Source organism: Malaclemys terrapin, chromosome 8 (assembly GCF_027887155.1).
Source record: "Malaclemys terrapin pileata isolate rMalTer1 chromosome 8, rMalTer1.hap1, whole genome shotgun sequence".
Classification (NCBI taxonomy): Eukaryota; Metazoa; Chordata; order Testudines; family Emydidae; genus Malaclemys; species Malaclemys terrapin.
Window position 1 is genome coordinate 86863079 of NC_071512.1, and position 22608 is coordinate 86885686.

The following is a 22608-nucleotide window of genomic DNA, read 5'->3' on the forward strand; positions in this document are numbered from 1 at the left end:
CTTCAATTTGGACCAAGAGTGATAGATATGCAGGTATCAGATTTTTTCACAAGTGACGCCTGAGCAGCTGAGAACCCAGCATGTAAAAAGTGAAATTGTGCAAGTGACACTTTAGACCAGCACGTTACAAGACAAGCAGCCTAATTCCTGGGATTTTAGCATTTACTTCAATAGGAGCAGAATCACAATATGAAAAATAAAGTTTTTTCAAGTGCATGTTTTTTTTTTCTTTTCTTCAATAATAGATGCCAGGTGCAGGCTTTCTTCATGTAAGTTACATAGCGGTTATGATTCTGCCTTCATGCACACAAGCACTTCTGTTTTCCTTCAGTAAGACTTCTATGAGGATTAGCATTTTGCTAGTACTACCTGAAAACAAAATTTATGCCTCGTGACACCTTAAATACTTATTTTAGTAAGTTTAGACAAAAACCCCCTACTACAAAATGATTCACCCTCAACTAGGAAACAGAACAGAGAATAAAACTTGAAATGTGAATTTAGTTCTCATGAAAGATTGACAGTCCTGGAAACTGACATGATACTTGTTCACTTCCAGTGGCTGGATTCTGACTGCTGTTCAAGTAATGCCTGAGGTTAGTTAGATCCCCAAAACAGATACATAGCATGCACAGTATCAGTGTAAACTTCCCCTCCTCATCAAACCCCACTAAGTATCAATGATAATTTGGAAGAGGTGAGTTAGTCCCAATATGAGCAAGATTTCCATGGCTAAGCTATGCAACCTCTGGCCTCGACTTGGATGGTCCATTGCAGTGGTCTGTGGCATGGATAATTAAAGTATAATTAACAACTCATTCACAAAGACTGACTAAAAATGAATTGTCTAATTCTGAGCTGGACCTGATTTGAACACGTAACTTAAAATGTCACATCTGAATATCCTATTACCAATCATACCTCACAATGTTATACAATTTCTACCATAGTCTATTTGAAGGAAACTGGTCCTCATTTGAAAATAAAAATGAGTAGTGCACATCTGTTTTCTGAGAATAAGTAGTTTTTTATTATTGCAATTCAGCACTATGACTAACAAACACCTTTCGAATCATTTACTATTAAACATGACAGGAAAAACTTTGCATTGTGTGATTTACTGCTTCTAGCAATCATCATACTTGAGGTAATATTTATGTTTAATAGGGATACTATAACCAAAAATGTGGCACAGTAACCCTTATGGTGATTTTGAATGCGTGCAGTTCAAAGAAACTAAAAAATCTGAATGGTCATTGTTCAGTTTTTCTGCTATAAAAAAAATATGTAGTTAATGAAACTACTATTGCGCATAACATTAGTTCCCAAAAGTTGTTCATAGTATTTATCCATAAAAAGAAGTCTTATTTTAGGAAGGAGAGAGAGAGGAGAATAAAAAAACCAAACTTCAAACTGTATACAATACGATAGCTTTTTTTAAGGCACAGAAGGTAAAATACATGCATCCAAATAGACAGAATTAAAAAAAAAAAAAAAAAAATCAGTACTTGTTCCAGACAAATAAGATGAAAGATGGTGCACAAGTAAACCAAATTTCATGTTTGTTTACAATGGCATAGCATAAAACAGGTTTTGCTCATACATGTATAGACAATTTACAAGTATAGTAAAATAAAGTGATAATTCAGCTGCTGTGATATTATTTTCCTAAAACAATAATCCCTGTTTTGATGTCAGAACACAGTATTATAATTTAGCAGGGCCTAAACATTCACCTATACTTAAATTTTAAATATTCTGAAAGTGCAAGTTTCTAGAACTCATAAAGCTGTAAGTACACAGAAGAAATTGAAACCTACGAAGCAGAACATGATCTCTGAGGAAACAGAGTAATAGCTTTTTTATTAAAGGTTTCGATATTTTTTTCTTTGCTTAGGTCCAAATCTGCTCCTACTGAATTCAATGATGAAACTACAATGTATTCCAATGTGTGCAAGTTTGGACCCTTTTAAGGAGAAAAAATGTACTATTAAAAAAACAATGCAATACCATATTGGAGGCCAAAGATATGCTTTAGAAAATACCAAATTTGTAGACGGGGGGGGGGGGAAAATTGAGGTTTAAGAAAGTACATAATACAAAAGTGTGAATGAAAGGTTCTTATTTTTTTCTTTTTAAACTGCATTCAAGAAAAAGTTTAAAGCCCTCTTTTCCTTTATAAAGGCATTGACAGCCAACATCAATGCTTTTGCTTAACTTTTAAACTTGGCCACATGTTCACGTGCTATGATCAGCCTTTGGATCTGAGCTGTTCCTTCGTAGATCTGAAAAGAATTATGATACCATTACATTACTGTGTTACACTGCCAGTTTTTAAAAGCTTTTTAAAAATAGCAAGATCAGTTTCAATACAACATACAAAACGTTAAAAGCTTCACAAGTATGTAAAGCAGTGTTGTTCTTTTTACCCAAACTGTTCATGGCCACTTCCCCCCTTACTTTCTTAATTTCTTTTGTTGTCTCTGTCTCCATTTTATCAGGTTTTCAATGCCTCCCTCCTCCTGCAGTAATACTGTGTTTTTTCATCTCTCAGCTCACATTTTTGTATCTTTTCTGGCACGGTGTTCTCTCTCTCTCTCCCTCCCCTTTTCTCCTGTTGCACAAACCACCCCTCTGTTTTAGCCTGTGTGCTGGCAACAAAATGAAACATTTACTATGAAGCTCTTTGTGCTAGGATTGAAATCAAATTTTGGTCTTTATCCTTTTTGGCAGTACACAAAAATAGAGAGGCATGATGGGAGACACAAAGTATGATTCAGTGGTTAAAGTACAGGACTGAGTTATGATTTCAGTTCCTAACTCTTTTAAAGACTTTTATAGATTTGGTCAAGGTCACACAGCCTCAGTTTCACCAACTGCATAATAGAGATAATTATCTTCACCACCAGGTGTTTCAAGATTCCCAGAAGGAAGGCAGTATATAACTGCAAAGCATTATCTGAGCAACGAAAAACCTACAAGTCTTGTTAAGAAATATCACAAGAAAGGGTTCAGTTAACACCCCATGTTTGAAAACAAGAACAAGCTTCAGGCTCAAGAATTTTGGGCACTTTAAGCACAAAGGTTATTTTTTAAGTTGTGCAGAGGGAGCGTCTACATAAGATCATGGTCACTGTTACTTAGATTTGTAATTGGGACTAAATCGAGAACAAAAGGGGAAAATAACTTTATCAGAACAGCCTATGGAAGAATGTATGAAGTACTGAATGAAATCAAGTACAGAAATGGAACAAAAGAACCGATGAGAAACAAAGTTTTTGTAGATGAAGCATATGTCCAAGAGCACATGCAGTCTGTCATCAGGCAGTGATACAGTAGGGTAGACAATAAAGTGCAAAAAGTAATCGAGGGCAAGAGACATGTGAGGTATCATGCATCAGAAATGGGAGGATGGTATAAATCTGCAATAAAACAAACTCTTTCAGAGGCTGGGATACTTACTTTAAAGTGACAGTGCATGAAACACAGTAAGGCATTTAAAGACTCTTTACAGACAGATGAAGCAACACTGTGGATTATCCTTTTCCATAAGCTTCCCAAAATATTAGGAATAGAAACTAGAACTAGAGAAGTATGGTTAGATGGAATATTGAAGGAAATTAGAATCACTCCAAAACATGTGACCAATGATCAATGTCTGAAGAATGAAAATTCCTCAATCCAGACTTCAGAAGAATGTTGCAATCAATTCAGCAAATTCATTATTTTTAAAGAAAGTTTAATAATGAAACACTGCTACAAATGTCAACAACAGGAGACCAATCAAAACCACAAAAGAAACTACTTTGAGGCTTTCTTCTCTTTAATTCCTTATATAATTAGCTGATGTATCACAAATATAACTCCTCCATAGAGATTAATGGGGATAATCATAACTAGGCTTGGAAGGATTAGATTTTTTTATCTGTAAATGTCAGTAAATATCGCTTTCACCATGCACAAACTGACAAAAATATATTTCCAACAAAAATAACTTAGGGTCAACACTGCTTGAGAATTTATCAGAGTCAAAATCCAGCAATTTAAAATTAGTGTTTTACAAAGGGACTAGCGAATAAATAGTAAAACAGATACAATTTCTTGATTTACGGATATTTACTTTGTTTATTTTGAAATGTGATATTAACAATTTATGTATTAACGGTTTATAAAGCTTTAACTTTTTGAATCTGAACGTCTACTGTCATTAAATAATTGCCTGACCTCACCATAATTTCCTGCAATGGTGAAAATTTAAATCAATAAAAAATTTTAAAATTCTTAAATATAAGCTCAGACATTATCCATCATAATTATAAAAAAGATTAATCAAAATCAATAAAGTTCCGAGAAGATGAATGTAGACAATTTAGAGACCTACTCAGATTTTTTCTTTCAAATAAAAATCATTTACCATTCCCTCAGTCCCAAAGAAAACGGATGATAAAAATCAACAATAATAAATCCAAGTTCCCGGGAGAAAGATTTAAATAATAAAAATACTTATAAGGCAATTATAGAACTAAAAGGCTCTGGACACTTTAGACAAGAAACTGTTACTTACTGCAACTGTGGTTCTTTGAGATGTAATGCAGACACGTATTCCACTTAGATGTGTGCACACACCATTTAGATGTGGAGAATTTTGCCTAACAGTCCCTCTAGAGGGGCAGCACTCGCACCTTGAGGCCATAGCCCCATCCCTGGCTATTGAGGTATTGCCACCCTGACCCCCTTTAGTTTCTTTGCACTGAATGCCCAGAAACTAGATGCCTATGCAGAGGGGACAGAAGGTGGGTTGTGGAATACACATCTGCATCACGTCTCAAAAGAACTACAGTTACAGTAAGTAACCATTTCTCCTTTGAGTAAATGCTGCTGGGTATTCCACTTAGGTGACTCAAGCAGTACCTGTAGGGGGTGCGTCTCAAAGTCTATTTAAACAAGGACTGCACGACCACCTTCCCAAAGTTTGCATCTGCTCTGGATGCCATGGTAGTGGCACAATGGTTTGTAATGTATGTATCACCAACCATGTGGCAGCCCTGTAAATATCCAATACTGAGATGTCACTTAGGAATGCTATTGATATAGATTGCACGCTCATAGGATGAGCTCACACCCCACAGAGGAAGCATAGCCAAAGCGATTTCATATGCAGTCATGATGCTGGAACTTATCCACTTAGAGATCATCTGTGAGGAAACTGCTTGCCCCTTCGTACTGCCTGCAGACCACACAAACACAGAGACTGTGAAGCCTGAAAGGCTGTAGTCCTGTCCAGATTGGACATCAGACTATGTCTGACCTTCTATGTGTGAAGACACTGCTCCTCTGGAGAGGAATGCTGCTTAGGAAAAAAACACCAGCAAATATACTGCTTAGTTTAAATTAAGCAGAGACCACTTGAGAAACAAACTTTGGGTGCAGCCGAAACATCATTTGGTCTTTGGAGAATTGTGTGTAAGGAGGCTCTGCCATCACAGGGAGGTTCTGCCTGCAATTCACATATTTTCCTCGAAGAAGTTATTGCCACGAGGAAGGCAGTTTTTTGACATGAGAGGACAGGGGCAGGATGCCAGGGGCTCAAACTGAGGTCCCATAAGAGTCACTAAAATGGTGGTAACATCCCACAAGGGAACTGGTTCCTGCACCGGCAGGTGGAGATGAAGGATTCCTTTGAAGAATCTTTCCACTGTGGCTTTGGAAAACACTGATCTTTCATGAATGAGTGGCTGAGATTGCTGCTAGATGCACCCTCAATGACCTAAGTGTAAGCCTGACAACTGAAGACGTAGCAAATAGTCCAAGGTGCCTTGGATACTAGCTAGTGTCAGCTGAACTCCGCAGGCCAATGACCACATTGAAAAACGCTTCCACTTTGCCAAATAGGCCATCCTGGTAGAGGGTTTTATACTACTGAGTACGTCTATCAATCAGCTGCAGAACATCACTCTTCCTCCTCATTCAACCACAGACCAGCCACATCATAAGATGCAGGGAGGGAGCTAAGTGCCGGATGCAAGGTGTGACCGTAGTTCTGCATGAGCAGGTCAGGATGGAGAGGAAGGAGGCCGAAGTGACAATGCAAGAAGGTCGGAAAACCAGCACTGCCTCGGCCATGCCAGGGCAATGAGGATGAGCTTGGCCCGATCTGCTTTCAGCTTGACGATGACCTGTGGAATGATCAGGATCAGAGGAAAAGCATGCAGGAAAGCCAATTGCCAAATGAGATGGAAGGTGTCCTTGAGGCCACCCTGAGAGCAGAAGAGATGGCATTTCCTGTTGTCCCTTGTAGCGAACAGGTCAATCATTGGGATGCCCCACGCTGCAAAGATGACTTGCAGAACACAGAGCTTTAGAGACCACTCATGGTTCAGGGGAAAATTCCTGCTGAGATGGTCCACAAGATGATTCTGGACCCTAGGCTAGCGATCGGCTAGCAGAGTCAAAATGGGCACTTGGAGGGCACCAGCAGGAGGTGTATCGATTGGTCAAACCATGGACTCGACAGCCTCCTCGTCTGGGATCTATGACCCTTTCTGAGGTAATCCCGCTGTCTCAAGGGAGCAAAAGGTTGCCCAAAGGTGCACTGCAGATGGTATTGTTGCTGTGGTTAACCACTGAAGTGGCACCTCTTCACTGCTGGTGTATTCACCCCTTAGGAACTTAGGGTAGCCTTAAAATCCTTGAAGGAGGACAGGGTCTCATCCATCTTGTGTGAAAACACCACCCAGTCTCTATGCCCTGCTGCATGTCGGGAATAATGCCTGAATTCTGCAGCCAGCACGTTCTTCTCATGGTCACCACAGAAGCCATAACTCTGGCCGAAGCATTTATGACATCCAGCATGGACTGCAATAATGTGTTGGCCACTAAATAGTCTTCGATGATAAATGCCCCAAATGCTTCTCTGGAGATTTCAGGCATTAGAGGCCAGCAGGCACTGGGCCAGGGGCCCCTCTGCCAACTGCAAGACAAGATGGAATTTGAGCCGATGTCATTGTGTTTTGGTCAGGACACCCCACTGACCAGCAGCGGCAGTAACCGCTGCTAGGGCCCCGGGCTGGGACGCAGTGGAGTGGGTGGGCCTGCATCCCCCCCGCCACCCCCGCTCACGGGTGGCAGGCTTCCCCCTCACCCAACGCTCAGGTAGGAACCTGGGCCTCCCCCCAAGTGTATTGTTGCTCAGCCCCCGCACCAGAGGGCATGAGCCCCATAACTGATGGTTGCTCAGCCCCTGCACCAAAGGGGCCTGAGCTGTGACTGTTTGTGCCCCGCCCTGATCCAGGGCCTGGGCCTCCTTTAAACTGTTGATTGCTGCTCAGCCCCTGCACCAAAAGGCCTGAGCTAGCTGATTGTTTGCTCAGCCCTGCCTGAGGGCCTGAGCTCCCTGAACTGGGGGGGGGGGGGGGGGGGGGGGGGGGGGGGGGAGGAGGAGGTCGCTCAGCCCCTGCGTAAAGGGGCCTGAGCTTTGACTGTCTGTGCTGTAGTGAGTCGGTGTGGTGCCCCTCCGTCCCGGAGGGTAGAGCCCCGGCGCGAACCTACTACAGATCACTTTAGGAAACATAAAATCAAACATCTGGATAGATTTCTCAGATAAATGTTGTGACTGATATAAAAAGATATTACTCTGAAACTTAATAGCCCATTTATAAAGATGACAACCTAAAACCATTTTACAAACCCCAGGCATCCTAGTTACACAGTAAAAATATTTGAAGAGCTTACGATGGATATGGATCTGTTCTATTACTGTTGTTTGACGACTTAGTTATTGGCAACGTTTACTGTATGACTATGTTGGGTTAGTAATGGGGGAGGGGCAGATGTCAGGAAAAACAAACAAAGGAAAACTGACTCAAAATAAGTCACTATTTGGTAGGCACTTTGTGGTTGTTAAGAGACAATGCTAGACAGAAAGACTCGGGAACACAAGAAGATCAAAAGGTCAATATCAGTTTATAAGAGACTGGGGAGCTGTTTGGGGAAACCACACCAACACAGGCACCTGCTGGGGTGTCTGAAGGTTGGCCTGCTTAGGTTATAAACACAGGATGGTAAAATGTTATCTCAGGTAAGACAGATACAGGGGTAGATTATAATTTGTTTTAAAATCCTTTTTCTTTTATGCTTTGTTCCTACTGTGAGACATAAACAATACTTTGTTTTTAACAAGCTGTCTGGTCACAATATTCACCACTGATCACAGACTCTCAAAGGGAAGAACTGTTAAACCCAGTCAGACCTGCTGGGTAAGCATAGCTTATATACAGGGCATGACAGGGTACAGTAGCCCAGGGCCCAGTCTAAGAATGGGAAAATTGTGGGATTACAGTCTAGGAGAGGTAAAGGCACGATGTCTGAACCTGAAGGGGTACACTCAGAGACCAGAGAGGGTACTGGGACAGAGCTTGAGTGGACTGTGCTTTTCTGTAGAGAAGGTAAAGAACTGGAAGGGAGGATGTTTTGCCCGAGACTTGTGTAATTGGGCTGGATTTTCACAACTCTTTCCTGTTTCTTTCCAATAGATGGTCCCATAACACTATTTATAGATTCACTGGCAAAGGAAACAGACACACATATGGAACTGGAACAAGATCTGGGCCCCAATCCTTGGCTGGCTGTGTGTGCCACAGCTAAACTTGGGGAATGCAAAGCCATAGTTGTGCTCCTCTTATCTTGAACTGGTTCTCTGGTGTGAGTCAGAGCAGCTTCTTAGCTTCTCTAACGCACACCATCTGCCAATGGACCTGAAAGGCTGTTTGAGCAGCCAGAGGTCACAGGAAAGTCCCAGCCACATACACTTTAGTCTAAACCTGCTTTTGTGCTGCTGGAGGATACTACTATGCTATGAAGCAGTCACACCACAGGGGAGAATCTGGACCATTACACGTAGTTGAATAGTCCAAGACAGAATCTCCCTTTTTAAAAAAGGCTCTTGAGACACTAATCTCACTACCAGAGTAACACTTGTTCTGAAGGATGTAGGCCTTGTCTATCAGCTGTAGATGAATGCTGTCCATTTTCTGGATGAGAGTTAATGTTACACACTTCATGGACTGGCAAATAATCATGAGAGAAAGCTCAAGAGCATCACTGGAAGATGAATTTCAGAGCCTAGGATTACAGACATCAGTTGCCTTATCCACTGCTTGCTTGTGGAAAAACTGAGCTGCCCAAGGAACACTGACAAAATGGCTCCTCAATCCAGACCAAGGAATAAACTCATAGATGAAAGCCTCCCATTTCTTTCTTATTTTGCTTCCCTATATCAGAGAAAAATAAAGTAGAGGAAAAGTTAAAGAGGATTGCTGTCATGGGACAAGAGAACTAAACAGCGTTCTACCTGAATACGCGTCTTCAGGTTCTGCAGAGGGTATAGAAACGTGCTGTACTAAACACAGAATAAGGTTGCAGCTTCCTTTCTTTTTTCTCATATATAAAGAGGAAACCAGAACAGCTTCAGGACTATAATAATTAATGAGAATAATGAAATAGTTTTATATCATTCATGTGAACCAAAAACAACAGGAGCAGCAAAGAAAAGTTTCCCACCAATTACATTGATAGTTAGTCACAGAACATGGTTTCTAAACTCTCTTTATACCATTAGAACTTGCCAGCATCTTCACAGGAAGGTTGGATAAATATTTTGTGGCTTAGGAAATGCATTGCGTGGTGAAAGAACCAAATCCTTTTTAGAATTATTTAGTTGCTCCTATTCCTGCACTTGATAGTTAGTATTAGAAATAAAGTACTGTGCCCCCTGGTTGTGCAAAGGAATTCTTTCACAATCATTCCTTTAGAAGAGTAATTAGTATCAATAATGTTCCTGAGATAACTTCTGCTTGGCACTAGTACTGCAGCACTTTGAGTACTTGAAGGGGCTTTTAGTTTAAGTAATCATAAAATGCTTTTATTATGGGTCCCTCCTTTCTGCCTATATGACTTGGCAAATGGGTGAAGATTACCACCAGTTTTGCAACAGGGAAGTGCAGTGGATCATCATGTAAGGAAGAAGAAAATTCAATCTCCACTTCAGAAAGCCTTTTAAAATAGTCTGTAAGTTTGATTATTTATATTAATTGTTTTGTATCATTTCAGTTTCCTTAAAAACTGTTTAAGAACCAACAGACTGAAGTCGGAGATTAAAGTCTATATTCTTCTCTACATTTTGATTTCTTTCCTTTCAGTCTCTGCTTCCTCTTACCTTGCCTAACCAGGTGCTGCTCCCCGCTGTGAAATTGAGCCTCACTGAGCTTCCACAACAGCATTTCAGAGGAGCTTGCTAAGACAACACTGGATACCTGCTATACCAACAAAGTGCTAAGAGAGGCAGCCTTCCTTTTACTACATACAGCCCTTTATGTTGCTGCTTAGTTTAAGAGTTATCTGAATTGGGCTGAGAACCATATTTCATTAAAACTAATTCAGGCTGCTTAAGTACTGGCCATGTAGTGTGGGGTCAGGACAAAGCATGTTTAAGCCAAGTTTAAGAATGGTGTTTTAGCCTATATGCGGACTTGCCATGCCAACATTTCTGTATTCAGACTTAAGATAGCATTTAGAAAGATGGCTCTTACTTGGAAGAGACACTCAAGTCCCAGAATAAAAATATCCACATAATATACGAATGTTCTAAAAACTGAAGGCACAAGTAGCACATCTCTCAGATCTCAAGAGTAATTTTAAGAGCTAAAAAGAGTAGTGACTGTCATCAACTTTAGTTTCAGACAATACATGCCAAGGCTCATCACTGATTTTGGAAGCTACTTGCCTCTCAAAGCCAAATATCCTCCCCTTCCTCACTCCTGGGATAGCCCAGAACTGTTTTTTCCAATCCATCATCCCAGCTCCCTCCAAAATAGGAGCAATGGAGTGAATGAAGTGCTACTACGACATGCTGCTTAACCTTGGCTAAAACAAGTTCAGTGATAGAGTCCCAAGCTGCCTTCTTGGCTAGCCTCCTTCCCCAGTCTACCTAGAAGATGCATCCTACCTCGAAAGATGCAAAGCAAAACCTGCACACAAAAAAAGTGAGGTGGGCAGGGAGAAAGCAGCTTTTCAAATATTATTTAGTAATCAATTTTAAAAGCAAGCAACCACTAGCTTATTTTATAGACCTAACACGACCCCTATAGTAATATTTTAATTATTTGTTTTACTTACCTGATAGATTTTGGCATCTCTCATTAGTTTTTCTACAGGATATTCACTATTAAATCCATTTCCTCCAAAAATCTGGACCGCATCTGAAGCTAGTTGGTTTGCAATGTCACCAGCAAATGCCTTGGCAATGGATGCGAAGTAAGTATTTCTGCGACCCGCATCAATCTCCCAAGCAGCCCTTTGGCAAGCCAGTCTAGCTAGTTCCACTTTCATTGCCATTTCAGCCAGCATGAAGGACACTGCTTGGTGCTACGATTGTTAAAATAAAAGCAAGTTAATATTACCTAGTTAGGATTCTACAGGGAATACAAAAGAAACAATGTAGCTTCTTTAATATTGTGGGCAAAGCAGCATATGGAATTAATTCTGTTCAGAGATATACTATGGGATGGCAGAATCTCACACCTGTAGCTCAGGGCATAGTCCCAAGTAATTAAAAATTAAAACCTATTTAATTACAAAATTTAGCTTTGAACTGCACTGTTTAGCTACATTATTAACAGGGTCTGTATCCTGCTTTACATCAAAAAGAAAAGTTGGTATCAAGTCTTCTCTTCCCTGCAGCTTCCTGCCCAATAAGTAAGGAAACTGAAGTATCTGGTTGATGTAATTCAGTCCCAGCACAGTGCTTTCAAATGACCTATCACCATTTACCAATTCATTCTTTAAAAAAGTTTCTGGACTTAGTACCTGGTTAGCTTTATTTATGGTTTTATATGGCGTGCTCAACTCTACCTTCCCATCTGAAAAAGCAGAGTGAGGGCAGAAGGATACTATAAATTAGTCCCATGAAAATAGAATATCTTAACAACATGTGCTACGAAACTGTGGCTTGTAACTTTTTGCTTAACTTACCTCTATAATTGGTTTTCCAAAGGTTTTTCTTTCCAAAGCATACCTAGTAGCTTCATCCAATGCTCTCTGTGCTAGCCCAATAGCACCTGCTGCTACCTGTATAGTTCAAATACAGTACATAATAAAATCTGAATTCTCCACTTTTACCTTAAGTTTTTTTGTTTATTTTTTTAAAAAAGCACCTTATTTCTGCTACTTACTGGAGGTCTGGTTTTATCAAAAGCTCCCATAGCAATTTTAAAACCAACTCCCTCAGCACTTAGAACATTTTCTTTGGGCACTCTCACATCCTCAAAGACAATACCTCTTGTATCTGAGCAGCGCTGACCCATATTCAACTCCTGAAAAGGAAGTTTACAAAAGGTATAACTAACTGAATACTTCCATGGCATGATGTTTTCTAAATTTTGATTTACATGAAAAGAAATTGAAACTGAAAACCTGGTTTAAAAAATCTAAGTTAAACACACCAGATGCACCCACAGAGCACTTAGACATGCATATTGGGTAACTCCACAGGCAAATACCTATTTGCACTGCAATTAACCACTGCCCTTTGTTTTATAAACCATATTTTTAAACAAAAGACAGATTAGCTTTCTTGAGAGCAAAAACTTAAACAGCTTTGACATAACTGCATTTTTTTAAATCTTGAAGAGTTACTTCTGGTTGATAAATAAGCAACCAAAAACAAATTTCTTTACTTATGCTAAAAACACTCAAGGAGTTTATTAAAACAATGATTTTTTTGAAAAAAAAAAAAAAAAAAAAAAATCAATCATTCTTTTCCTTATGCTTTTTATTCCCTTTATTTTTCTAAGCACAATGAAAATTGCTAATTTCACCTTTTGCTTACAGCCATTTTCTAAAGCAGTTTCACTTTTTGGTTTTCATGCACTAGCAACAAAACATTTTAGTGACCAGCTCTTTGAGAGAAATTGTTCTTTCAGAAATAGATTCTATTGAAATGTTACAAAGTCAAAAATGTTTCTACTGAAGTTTGTTTTGTACAAGGTTGATTTAATTTTGGATTTATTTAAAAAAAAATACAAAAATATAAATTTCAGGTTTAAGTTGATATGACAGAGTCCCTTTGATCACCCCCAAGAAATAGAGCAACCGGTAAACAAGCATTTAGGATACCGCTCCACAATGTAAAACAACAAATTTGATCGGTAGCATGGCTCCACCTGCTGCATAGTGGTACTGTTCAAGTGACAGAACAGCCATGGCTGGGAGTCAGGAAAGGAAAGGAGACATATGTTCCTCTTCTAATTAAATGGACATTTCAAGTTGCCAATCAAGTTGGCAAATTGGTTTCAGGTACCACACTGGCCCATGAGTCATTCCCCTTCTCCACCTCCATCTCCTTGACAATTTTTGTGGGTGTGTAATCACGTCTTTCCTTTTCCTTCCTGTTGCTTTTTAAACACCCACCTTACCAAGAAAAAGAGACAGGCTCTCTATGCAGAGGATCCAATGAAACTGACTATACGGGAAGTTATGTCAAATACACAACAGTAAAATATAGAGGATAAGTATCAAAGGGGTAGCCGTGTTAGTCTGAATCTGTAAAAAGCAGTGACTTCTTCACTTGCATCTGAAGAAGTGAGGTTCTTACCCACGAAAGCTTATGCTCCCAATACTTCTGTTAGTCTTAAAGGTGCCACAGGACCCTCAGAGGAAAAGTAGTTTTTCATTTTCAATAGTTAGATGTTATTTGAAACAATAGGTAAAATCTTTTCAGACAGAACTCAAGGTGCGGGGTTTTGCAGATAAGCTGCTCCTTCCTTACTCCCACCAGTCATGCTTCCTTGCAGACACACACAGATCAGCAGTCAAAACAAAGAAAGTCCTCTGATTGCAAGAAAAAAAAAGAGGTCTTAGCTGCAATTCTGATTTCAAATATTTCTTATGTACAGTGGTGTAACTCCATGGTTATTTATAGAGTTCCACCAGTGTAAACAAGATAAAATCAGGCTTTTTTTTTTTTTTTTTTCTTCAAACCATCCAGGTGACCAAGCCTCGTGTTTACTTGAAATAAACCCATAATACTAATATGATAGACCTAGTAAGTCACCACTAATTTATTTCAAACATCTTTAAAAATGAGTCAGAATATAGAAATCGCAATGAGTACAAAAAAGTTTTCTTGTGCTAGGCACAGTTATGTTGTGTACCTAATATGTTAAAAATCAATCAAGTAATAGTACTTTCTCCTTTAACATTACTGTTTTTGAGCAGAGCAGTGCAACTCCTAGTACCACAGCTAGCACGCTTATAAATATCTGTGCATATATACTCCACCTTTCTTCCAATTTGGATTCCAGGGCTGTCTGCTTCCACAATAAATCCAGTAAAGGCTTTGCTGGCAGGGGCTTTCGGATCACGATTGGAACGAGCTAACAAAAAATACCTAGTGCAAACACATAGTAACTTGAGTGGCTCAAACTTGTCTTCAGGATTAAGAGATAAACAAATGCAAGTTTTTTTAAGATAGATACTAAATACCATATAACATTAACCCTATCAAGAGATTCTAAAAAGGAAGCATTAAGTTCTTTTCTTCTGGTAGATGATATGAACAGTAGACAGCTGGCTTTAAATTGGAAATATTTCTACTGAGTCACTTCCAGTACACCCACCACTGTGGTATCTAAGTGCCAACAAAATTACACAGGACAAATAACTGATACAAAGGACCCTTTCCTCATAGTGTAATGTACATTTTTATTATATTAGTTACTATCTTTAGGAATGTTATGATAATGCTATTGCAGAGATGAGTCATTTAATAGCAGATCAAGGATTAGGGGAGCAGGTGATTGTGTGAAAATCTTTAGAACTATCATATGATCCCATAGAGGGGATTAATTTTATTCTTCTATGTCTAAGTTGCAGCTCACTTCTAAAAGAAAAATGCAACAAATTTGATAAGTCACCCTTGTAGTATTCTTTGATGACATAAGACAGATGCTAGGTGCTATTAAATGGTTCCTCAAAGATCTTGAACCATTAAGCAGATTTCTCTGAAGCAGGTTGTACAACAGGATATTAACTAGGGCAGGATGAGAGAACTGTACTTTTTAAAAAATGCTCTTTTCAGACTTCAAGGCAACATCATTTAGATTTGGGGATAGCTTGGAAAGTATTCTTTTTAAGACACCACATAAATGTAACTGCTTTTTATAACCATCTGTGTGGGAAGTGACAAGCGTCTTCTAGCCGTATATGTGGCTAGAAGAAAGAACTACGCTCAATGACCATGTATACAATCAAGGCAGAGTAATGAATAATAAGACAAGTTCTTTTGAGTACTGTGCAAGTAAGTCATCCTCTGTACTTTTCCCTCCCTTTAAAAATAGATAGAATTGATTGGCTTTTAAATCATGCTGCTATCAAACGCATTTTCAGAAGTTTTGTTATCTGATGGTTTCCTTAGTAGATCTTGTGGGGCACTCAAGTGTGTATTGTTAGCTGCAAAATTCTGTAGTGATATATTGATCACAGCTCAAAATATAATGTAATGAACATGAAGATTTAGAAGAGGATCATAAAAGAGAGCCTAATACCTATTTTAATATATCAGAGAAAATTTTCTGTTATATATAAAACATGGTGAAGGGCTGAACACAACGTAGTTGAAACCATACAGCAGATTAACAAGCAGTTAATGTACCAGTTAGCTTTGCCACCATTGGTGATCCACATCTTTTGACCATTTATGACATATTCATCTCCTTTCTTCTCAGCTCTCGTTTTTATACCTGCCACATCAGAGCCTGCTCCAGGTTCTGTTACACAGTAGGCCTAAAAGAAAAAAAAGCAAGGCATCAAGTAACAAATGTCACTTCATTTAATGAAGAGGACTGTATAAATTATCACACTGTGTAGGTACCAAACTATTACTTACAATGGTCTTGATGTTTTTCATCTCACTCAATGTGTTTCCACAAATGCATTAAAAGAAGCCTTACCAAAAAAAAGTAGATAAAAAGCAAAAGTATGTTTAACAGGTTTAAATTTCCAGAGTGACTTACTAGATATTATGGAAAATTTTGACAAGGCATATCGTGCAGTTTACTTTTTGAAGTAATAGGAAAGTAGTAAGTGATGTGGGTAGCAACTCAATTTAATTTTTATTTTTTAAGTCTCCCCTGTTATCTTTATATCCCTGATGCACCATAATGTAAAAATTGTTAATAATTTAAGCTGCTAATTTGAATCCAGCCCAGGCTGGTAGTGACTGAAAGTTTATATTTGATGTTTAGGTGCCTATATTAAAAAAATGGTGGTCTCAATCCAGTGATGTAAGCAATTGTGCACTAGTAAAAATGGCACGTTGCTGGCAGAAAACTCATGCATTAAAAAGGAATGGACTTCCCTCTCACCTCTAGGAAATGGTCCCCAAAGGATACGCTTAAGTCACACTACTGATGGAACACAGGGACGCTTGTAATGCAGTCTGTTACACTTTTACAGCAGAAAGAAATTTAGACTCTAATACCAGTATAATTTTGAATAGTGAAAGTTCCTTATTTGACACAGAAGAGTATACCAGTGTGTCAGAGAGTAGACTTTAGTCCAGTGTTTGTAATTCTTCTAATGAGTACAAAAAAACACAATTGTATGAGTATCACAAGGTTCAGGATGCAATCCAGAATAGCGAGGGGTTGAGTAACCGCCTGCCCTGTAACCTTGGGTGCCTCAAATGCTTTGCTACTATAACTCCAAGCTATGACATTCACGGTCAGCAACAACATGCAGGTCACGCCCTGAGTACCTATGTCTATTTGCAGCTTTGGTCCTACAACTCTGACCCCAGTAGCCTGCCTGCAACACGCCAGTCACCCCACGTGACTTTCTACTAGCCTGGGTTAATACTTGCAGAGTGACTCCAACACACTCCCAATCCCAATTATTCCCCAAACTATGTGCTCTAATGTCCAGCCCTCTCTTGGACAGTTCAGAGAAATAATAAATGTTTGTTTGTTCCTCTAAAGACACAAAAGCGCATTATAGCTTATTAACTTAACTGGGGTAAATACACCTTTCCCTTTAAACACACCACTGAATTGGTAAAAATAAAACAAATCTATTTACAATAGGACATAGGATAAATGGTGCCAAGAAAAAGGAATAATGTTATAAAGTGTTACTAACAAATCAAAAAGTCTCAAACTTAAGCTAGCAAGGTACAGGATTTGTTCAAGATCGTTTCTCTCACCAGTCTTCCATTTTTCCAGCCATGACGATTTCCCTATTCCTTGAATTAAGTAACACTGCCACCACCGAGTGATTTAAACAAACATTTAGGGAGGGCCACTTGGAGTCCTACCTTCCCCAAATATCCCCCCCAACCCCCTACACCTCTTTTCCTGGGCAGGCTTGAGAATAATCCCCCAAGCCCCTACACCCTCTTTACTGGGGAGGCTTGAGAATAATATCCTCACAAATTGGTACAGGTGAACATAGACCCAAACCCTCGGATCTTAAAACAATGAAAAAAAAAAAAATCAATCAGGTTCTTAAAAGAAGAATTTTAATTAAGAAAAGGTAAAAGAATTACCTCTGTAAAATCGGGATGGTAAGAACTTTACAGAATAACAGAAGACTCAAGAACATAGAGGATCTCCCCTCTAGGCAAAACCTTAAAGTTACAAATCCAGGGATAAACCTCCCTCTAGACAAAATCTCCCTCTAGACAAGGAAAATCACAAGCCAAAATAAAAGCAAGCTAATGCATTTCCTTATTATTACTCACTAATTCTAACTGAGTTGGATTGCTTGCCTTCTTGATCTGTCTCCGGCAAGCGCACAGAGCAGACAAAGAACAGACAAAACAAAGCCTTTTCCCCCCTCCCCAGATTTGAAAGTATCTTGTCCCCTTATTGGTCCTTTTGGTCAGGTGCCAGGTAGGTTACCTGAGCTTCTTAACCCTTTACAGGTAAAAGGATTTTGTGCCTCTGGCCAGGAGGGATTTTATAGTACTGTAGACAGAAAGATGGTTACCCTTCCCTTTATATTTATGACAAGAACAAATGAGCCTCTGTGTCACAATGAGGCATGGCTTGGTTTAGCTGTTAAAGAAATGCTGTCTTTCCACCCTTCAAGTATCATAGTATCAGAAATAACACTGAGATGGCATTCATACTTGCCAAAAAAACCTAACTGTTATGCTCTGACAATCAGTCTATCATCACAAATACAAATACACACAACAATGGGCTGTCAAGTATGTAATACATACATACATACACACACACCCACGCACACACCATAAACACACGGAAATATATTCCTCTCACGTTCCTTTCTCTACATGCAAACTTGAACTGTTTTTCCTAATAGATCCCATCAAGGACCTGGTGAAGCCCTTTACAAAGATGACAATTGATAAAGATCATCAGGAAAGTAAGGTTCACGTATAAACTTTAGTTTTATCTTTCGGATACAGTACAAAGCAAATCTTGATACACTTCTACCCTGATAGAACGCTGTCCTCGGGAGCCAAAAAAAAAAAAATCTTACTGCGTTATAGATGAAACCGCATTATATCTAACTTGCTTTGATCCGCCGGAGTGCACAGCCCCGCCCCCCCGGAGCACTGCTTTACCGCGTTATATCCGAATTCGTATTATATCGGGTCGCGTTATATCGGGGTAGAGGTGTACTAAAGATACCACAACATTAGGGGTGCTCTATTCTATCTAGGATCTGACAGGGTGGAAGCTCACAATAAGCCACTGTGATGAATAAGAATAATAAATACATGTATTGCAAACTTAAAGCTAAATTACTTGGACTACCAAAACTAAAAATTTCCACATTTGGGATTAGGATATTGAAAAGCTACTTACTGATGCTGTCCTCTAAGTATTTAAAAAAACACCACCACACAGGGTCAAATGAGTCCAAGCAACTTAGTGACCAATTGGCTTACTAGTCTGATAAAACTTCAACAATAGATAAGAACATAAGAATGGTGGTCATAGTTTGGATCAGATCAAAGATTCATCTAGCCCAGTATTGTCTTCCGACAGTGGCCAATGCCAGGTGCCCCAGACTCAATGAACAGAACAGGTAATCATCAAGTGATCCATTCCCAGCTTCTGGCAAACAGAGGCTAGGACACCATCCCTCCCCATCCTGGCTAATAGCAATTTATGGACCTAGCCTCCATTAATTTATCTAGTTCTTTTTTGATCCCTGCTATGGTCTTATCCTTCACAACATTCTCTGGCAAAGAATTCCACAGGTTGGCTGTGTGTTGTGTGAAAAAATACTTCCTTTTGTTTAATTTTAAACCTGCTGCCTATTCATTTCATTTGGTGACCCCTGGTTCCTGTGTTATGAGAAGGAATAAATAACACTTCCTTATTTGCTTTCTCCACACCAGTCATGATTTTATAGACCTCTATCATAAAGGTCTCCCCCCCCAGTTGTCTCTTTTCCAAGCTGAAAAGTCCTAGTTTTATTAATCTCTCCCCATATGGAAGCTGTTCCATACCCCTAATTCATTTTTGTTGCCCTTTTCTGAACCTTTTCCCAATTACAATTACATCTTTTTTGAGATGGGGTAATCACTAAAGACTGCGTGCAATAAGACGTGGGAATCCTATGGATTTATATAGAGGCAATATGATATTTTCTGTCTTCTTAGCTATCCCTTTCTTAATGATGCCCAACATTCTGTTTGCTTTTTTGACTGCCACTGTACATGGAATGGATTTTTTCAGAGAACTATCCACAATGACTCCAAGATTTCTTTCTTGAGTGGTAACAGCTAATTTAGACCCAATCATTTTATATGTATAGGGGGGATTATGTTTTCCAATGTGCATTACTTTGCATTTATCAACACTGAATTTCATCTGCCATTTTGCTGTCCAGTCACCCAGTTTCGAGAGATCCTTTTGTAGCTCTTCGCAGTCTGTGTGGGACTGAACTATCTTGAATAGTTTTTTGGTTTTTTTTTAAACCATCTGCAAATTTTACCACCTCACTGTTTACTCCTTTTTCCAGAACATTTATGAAAATATTGAATAGGATTGGGCCCAGTAAAGACCCTGGTGGACACCACTATTTACCACTCTCCATTCTGAAAACTGACTATTTATTCCTATCCTTTGTTTCTCATCTTTTAACCAGTTAGCAATCCATGAGAGAACCTTCACTCTTGTCTCATGACTGCTTACTTTGCTTACGGGCCTTTGGTGAGGGACCTAGTCAAAGGCTTTCTGAAAATCTAAATATACTATATCCACTGGATCCTCCTCGTCCACATGCTTGTTGACCCCTTCAAAGAATTCTAGTAGATTAGTGAGGAATGATTTCCCTTTTCAAAAGCCATGTTAACTATTTCCCCAACAAATTATGTTCATCTGTGTGTCTGACAATTTTGTTCCTTACTATAGTTTCAACCAGTTTGCCTGGTACTGAAGTCAGGTTTACTGGTCTGTAATTGCTGGGTTCACTTCTGGAGCCCTTTTTAAAAAACTGGCGTCACATTAACTATCCTCCTGTCATTTGGTACAGAAGCTGGTTTAAATGATAGATTACAGACTACAGTTAGTAGTCCTACGACTTCACATTTGAGTTCCTTCAGAACTCTTGGGTGAATACCATCTGGTCCTGGTGATTTATTACTGTTTAGTTTAGCAATTTATTCCAAAACCTCCTCTAATGACACCTCAATCTGGGACAGTTATTCATATCTGTCACCTAAAAAGAACGGCTCGGGTTTTGGAATCTCCCTCACATCCTCAACTGTGAAGACTGATGCAAAGAATTAATTTAGTTTCTCCACAATGGCCTTATTGTCCTTGAGTGCTCCTTTACCATCTCAATTGTCCAGTAGCCTCACTAGTTATTTAGCAGGCTTCCTGCTTCTGATGTTCATAAAAAAATTTTGCTATTATTTGAGTCTTTAGCTAACTGTTCTTCAAATTTTTTTTGCTTTCCTATTTATATTTTTATACTTCATTTTCCTCACTAAGATTTAACTTCCACTTTATAAAGGATGCCTTTTTGTCTCTCACTGCTTCTTTTACTTTGTTGTTTAGCCACGGTGGCTCTCTTTGGTTCTCTTACTATGTTTTTTAATTTGGGGGATACATTTAAGTTGAGCCTCTATTATGGTGTCTTTAAAAAGTTTCCATGCAGCTTGCAAGGGTTTTACTTTTGGTGCTTTACCTTTTAATTTTTGTTTAACTAACCTCCTCGTTTTTGTGTAGTTCCCCTTTCTGAAATTAAATGCTAGAGTGTTGGGCCGCTATGGTATTTTCCTCACCACAGGGATATTAAATTTAATTATATTATGGTCACTATTACCAAACGGTCCAGATATAGTTATCAATCTGGTTTCTATACTTCAACTCTAAAGTGATACATGTGCATGACCCTTGTCCAGGGTCACACATTCTTTGTGCCTTAATTTCCACATGAGAGTGTGAAGTGCTTTGAAATCTGGAGCTAAGAATGCAAAGGAATGTTTTAGGTTTATCCTGTTCTTTTGTAATGCTCTATTTTTGGCTGCTTAGTTATGCAGCCTTTATTGAAGTAGACATCTGAATCTTCACCATATTCTAGATACAGCAGCTACTGAGAGTTTATAGTACTTCAGATTGTTTTTATGCCCTAAGGTGTTGGGCCATACTTTTAATTATTTTCTGAAATCTGCCTCTGATTACATAAATGAGATTTTTTTCGACCTCTCACCCACCACGCCTCTTCTTGCAAGAAAAGTTAGATTTTGAGACAATTACGTTAGGATTCCTGGTTGACTGTACTCCAAATAACTTCTATTTGCTAACTGAATGTATTCCACTTACTATCCCTGATCTTACAGTAAATTGTGATGTCTAGTTATATATAAGTACCTATCTGGATTAAGTACATATCTCTTTACATTTTCTTCAAAAGAAAGCAAAATAAGATATCATGGACCATGAGCATTCTACAAAGTAGCAGCTACACTTACACACATCAATGGCTCCTCAGTCATTCTCCCCAAATATTTCTTCTGCTGTTGCTCATTTCCTGCAATGATGACTGGCATTTGCTACAAGAGAAGATTTATTCTTTTAAAATAGTGAACAGAATTCTATAAACTATAGTCAAAAATAATAGAAAAATAAAACATAAGACTTACTCCCAAGGAATTTGCTTCAATAGCAGTTTGGACCCCTGTACATCCATAAGCTAATTCTTCTGTAATAAGGCAAGCTTCAAAAGTGCCAAGGCCCAGTCCACCTACAGTTAAATAGTTTATTTACCAAAAATAGTTTACAGCCAAAACATGCAACAATTCTTTATACAGATAAATTCAAGGAAATATCAAAAACATATCCCCTTGGATATGTATGTATTTATCACATTTTATCTAAATAGTCAATTCCCCAGTCTTGAGAATTTAGAGTTTTGTCAAATAAGTAAGACTATTTAAAAAAATAAAATTTCACACTCCAGGGTTTCTGTGTGCGATCTGCTTGGCAAGCTACAAAGAACTGAGACAAAAGTATTTTTGTACAAACTTCTTGTTGTCAATACTCTTGCTCTCCCCCCTCCATACTGGATCCT

General features: G+C 38.9%; 1 protein-coding gene and 1 non-coding gene across 2 annotated transcripts in view; both read right to left on the reverse strand.

The window, feature by feature from the left end:
- Positions 1-1407: 1407 nt before the first annotated feature.
- The window catches only part of ACADM (acyl-CoA dehydrogenase medium chain), a 36652-nt gene continuing 15451 nt past the window's right edge, over positions 1408-22608 (reverse strand). The window contains exons 5-12 of the mRNA XM_054038225.1: positions 22181-22281; positions 22010-22090; positions 15707-15837; positions 14335-14443; positions 12228-12368; positions 12028-12123; positions 11173-11421; positions 1408-2285 (exon numbers count right to left, since the gene is read on the reverse strand). Coding sequence (XP_053894200.1) covers positions 2214-2285; positions 11173-11421; positions 12028-12123; positions 12228-12368; positions 14335-14443; positions 15707-15837; positions 22010-22090; positions 22181-22281 — 980 coding nt within the window. The 3' untranslated portion in view covers positions 1408-2213. The remainder of the gene's footprint in view (positions 2286-11172; positions 11422-12027; positions 12124-12227; positions 12369-14334; positions 14444-15706; positions 15838-22009; positions 22091-22180; positions 22282-22608) is intronic.
- LOC128842639 (small nucleolar RNA SNORD45) lies at positions 10674-10765 on the reverse strand. The gene has a single exon (XR_008446067.1). It is a non-coding gene; the product is annotated as a small nucleolar RNA SNORD45 (small nucleolar RNA).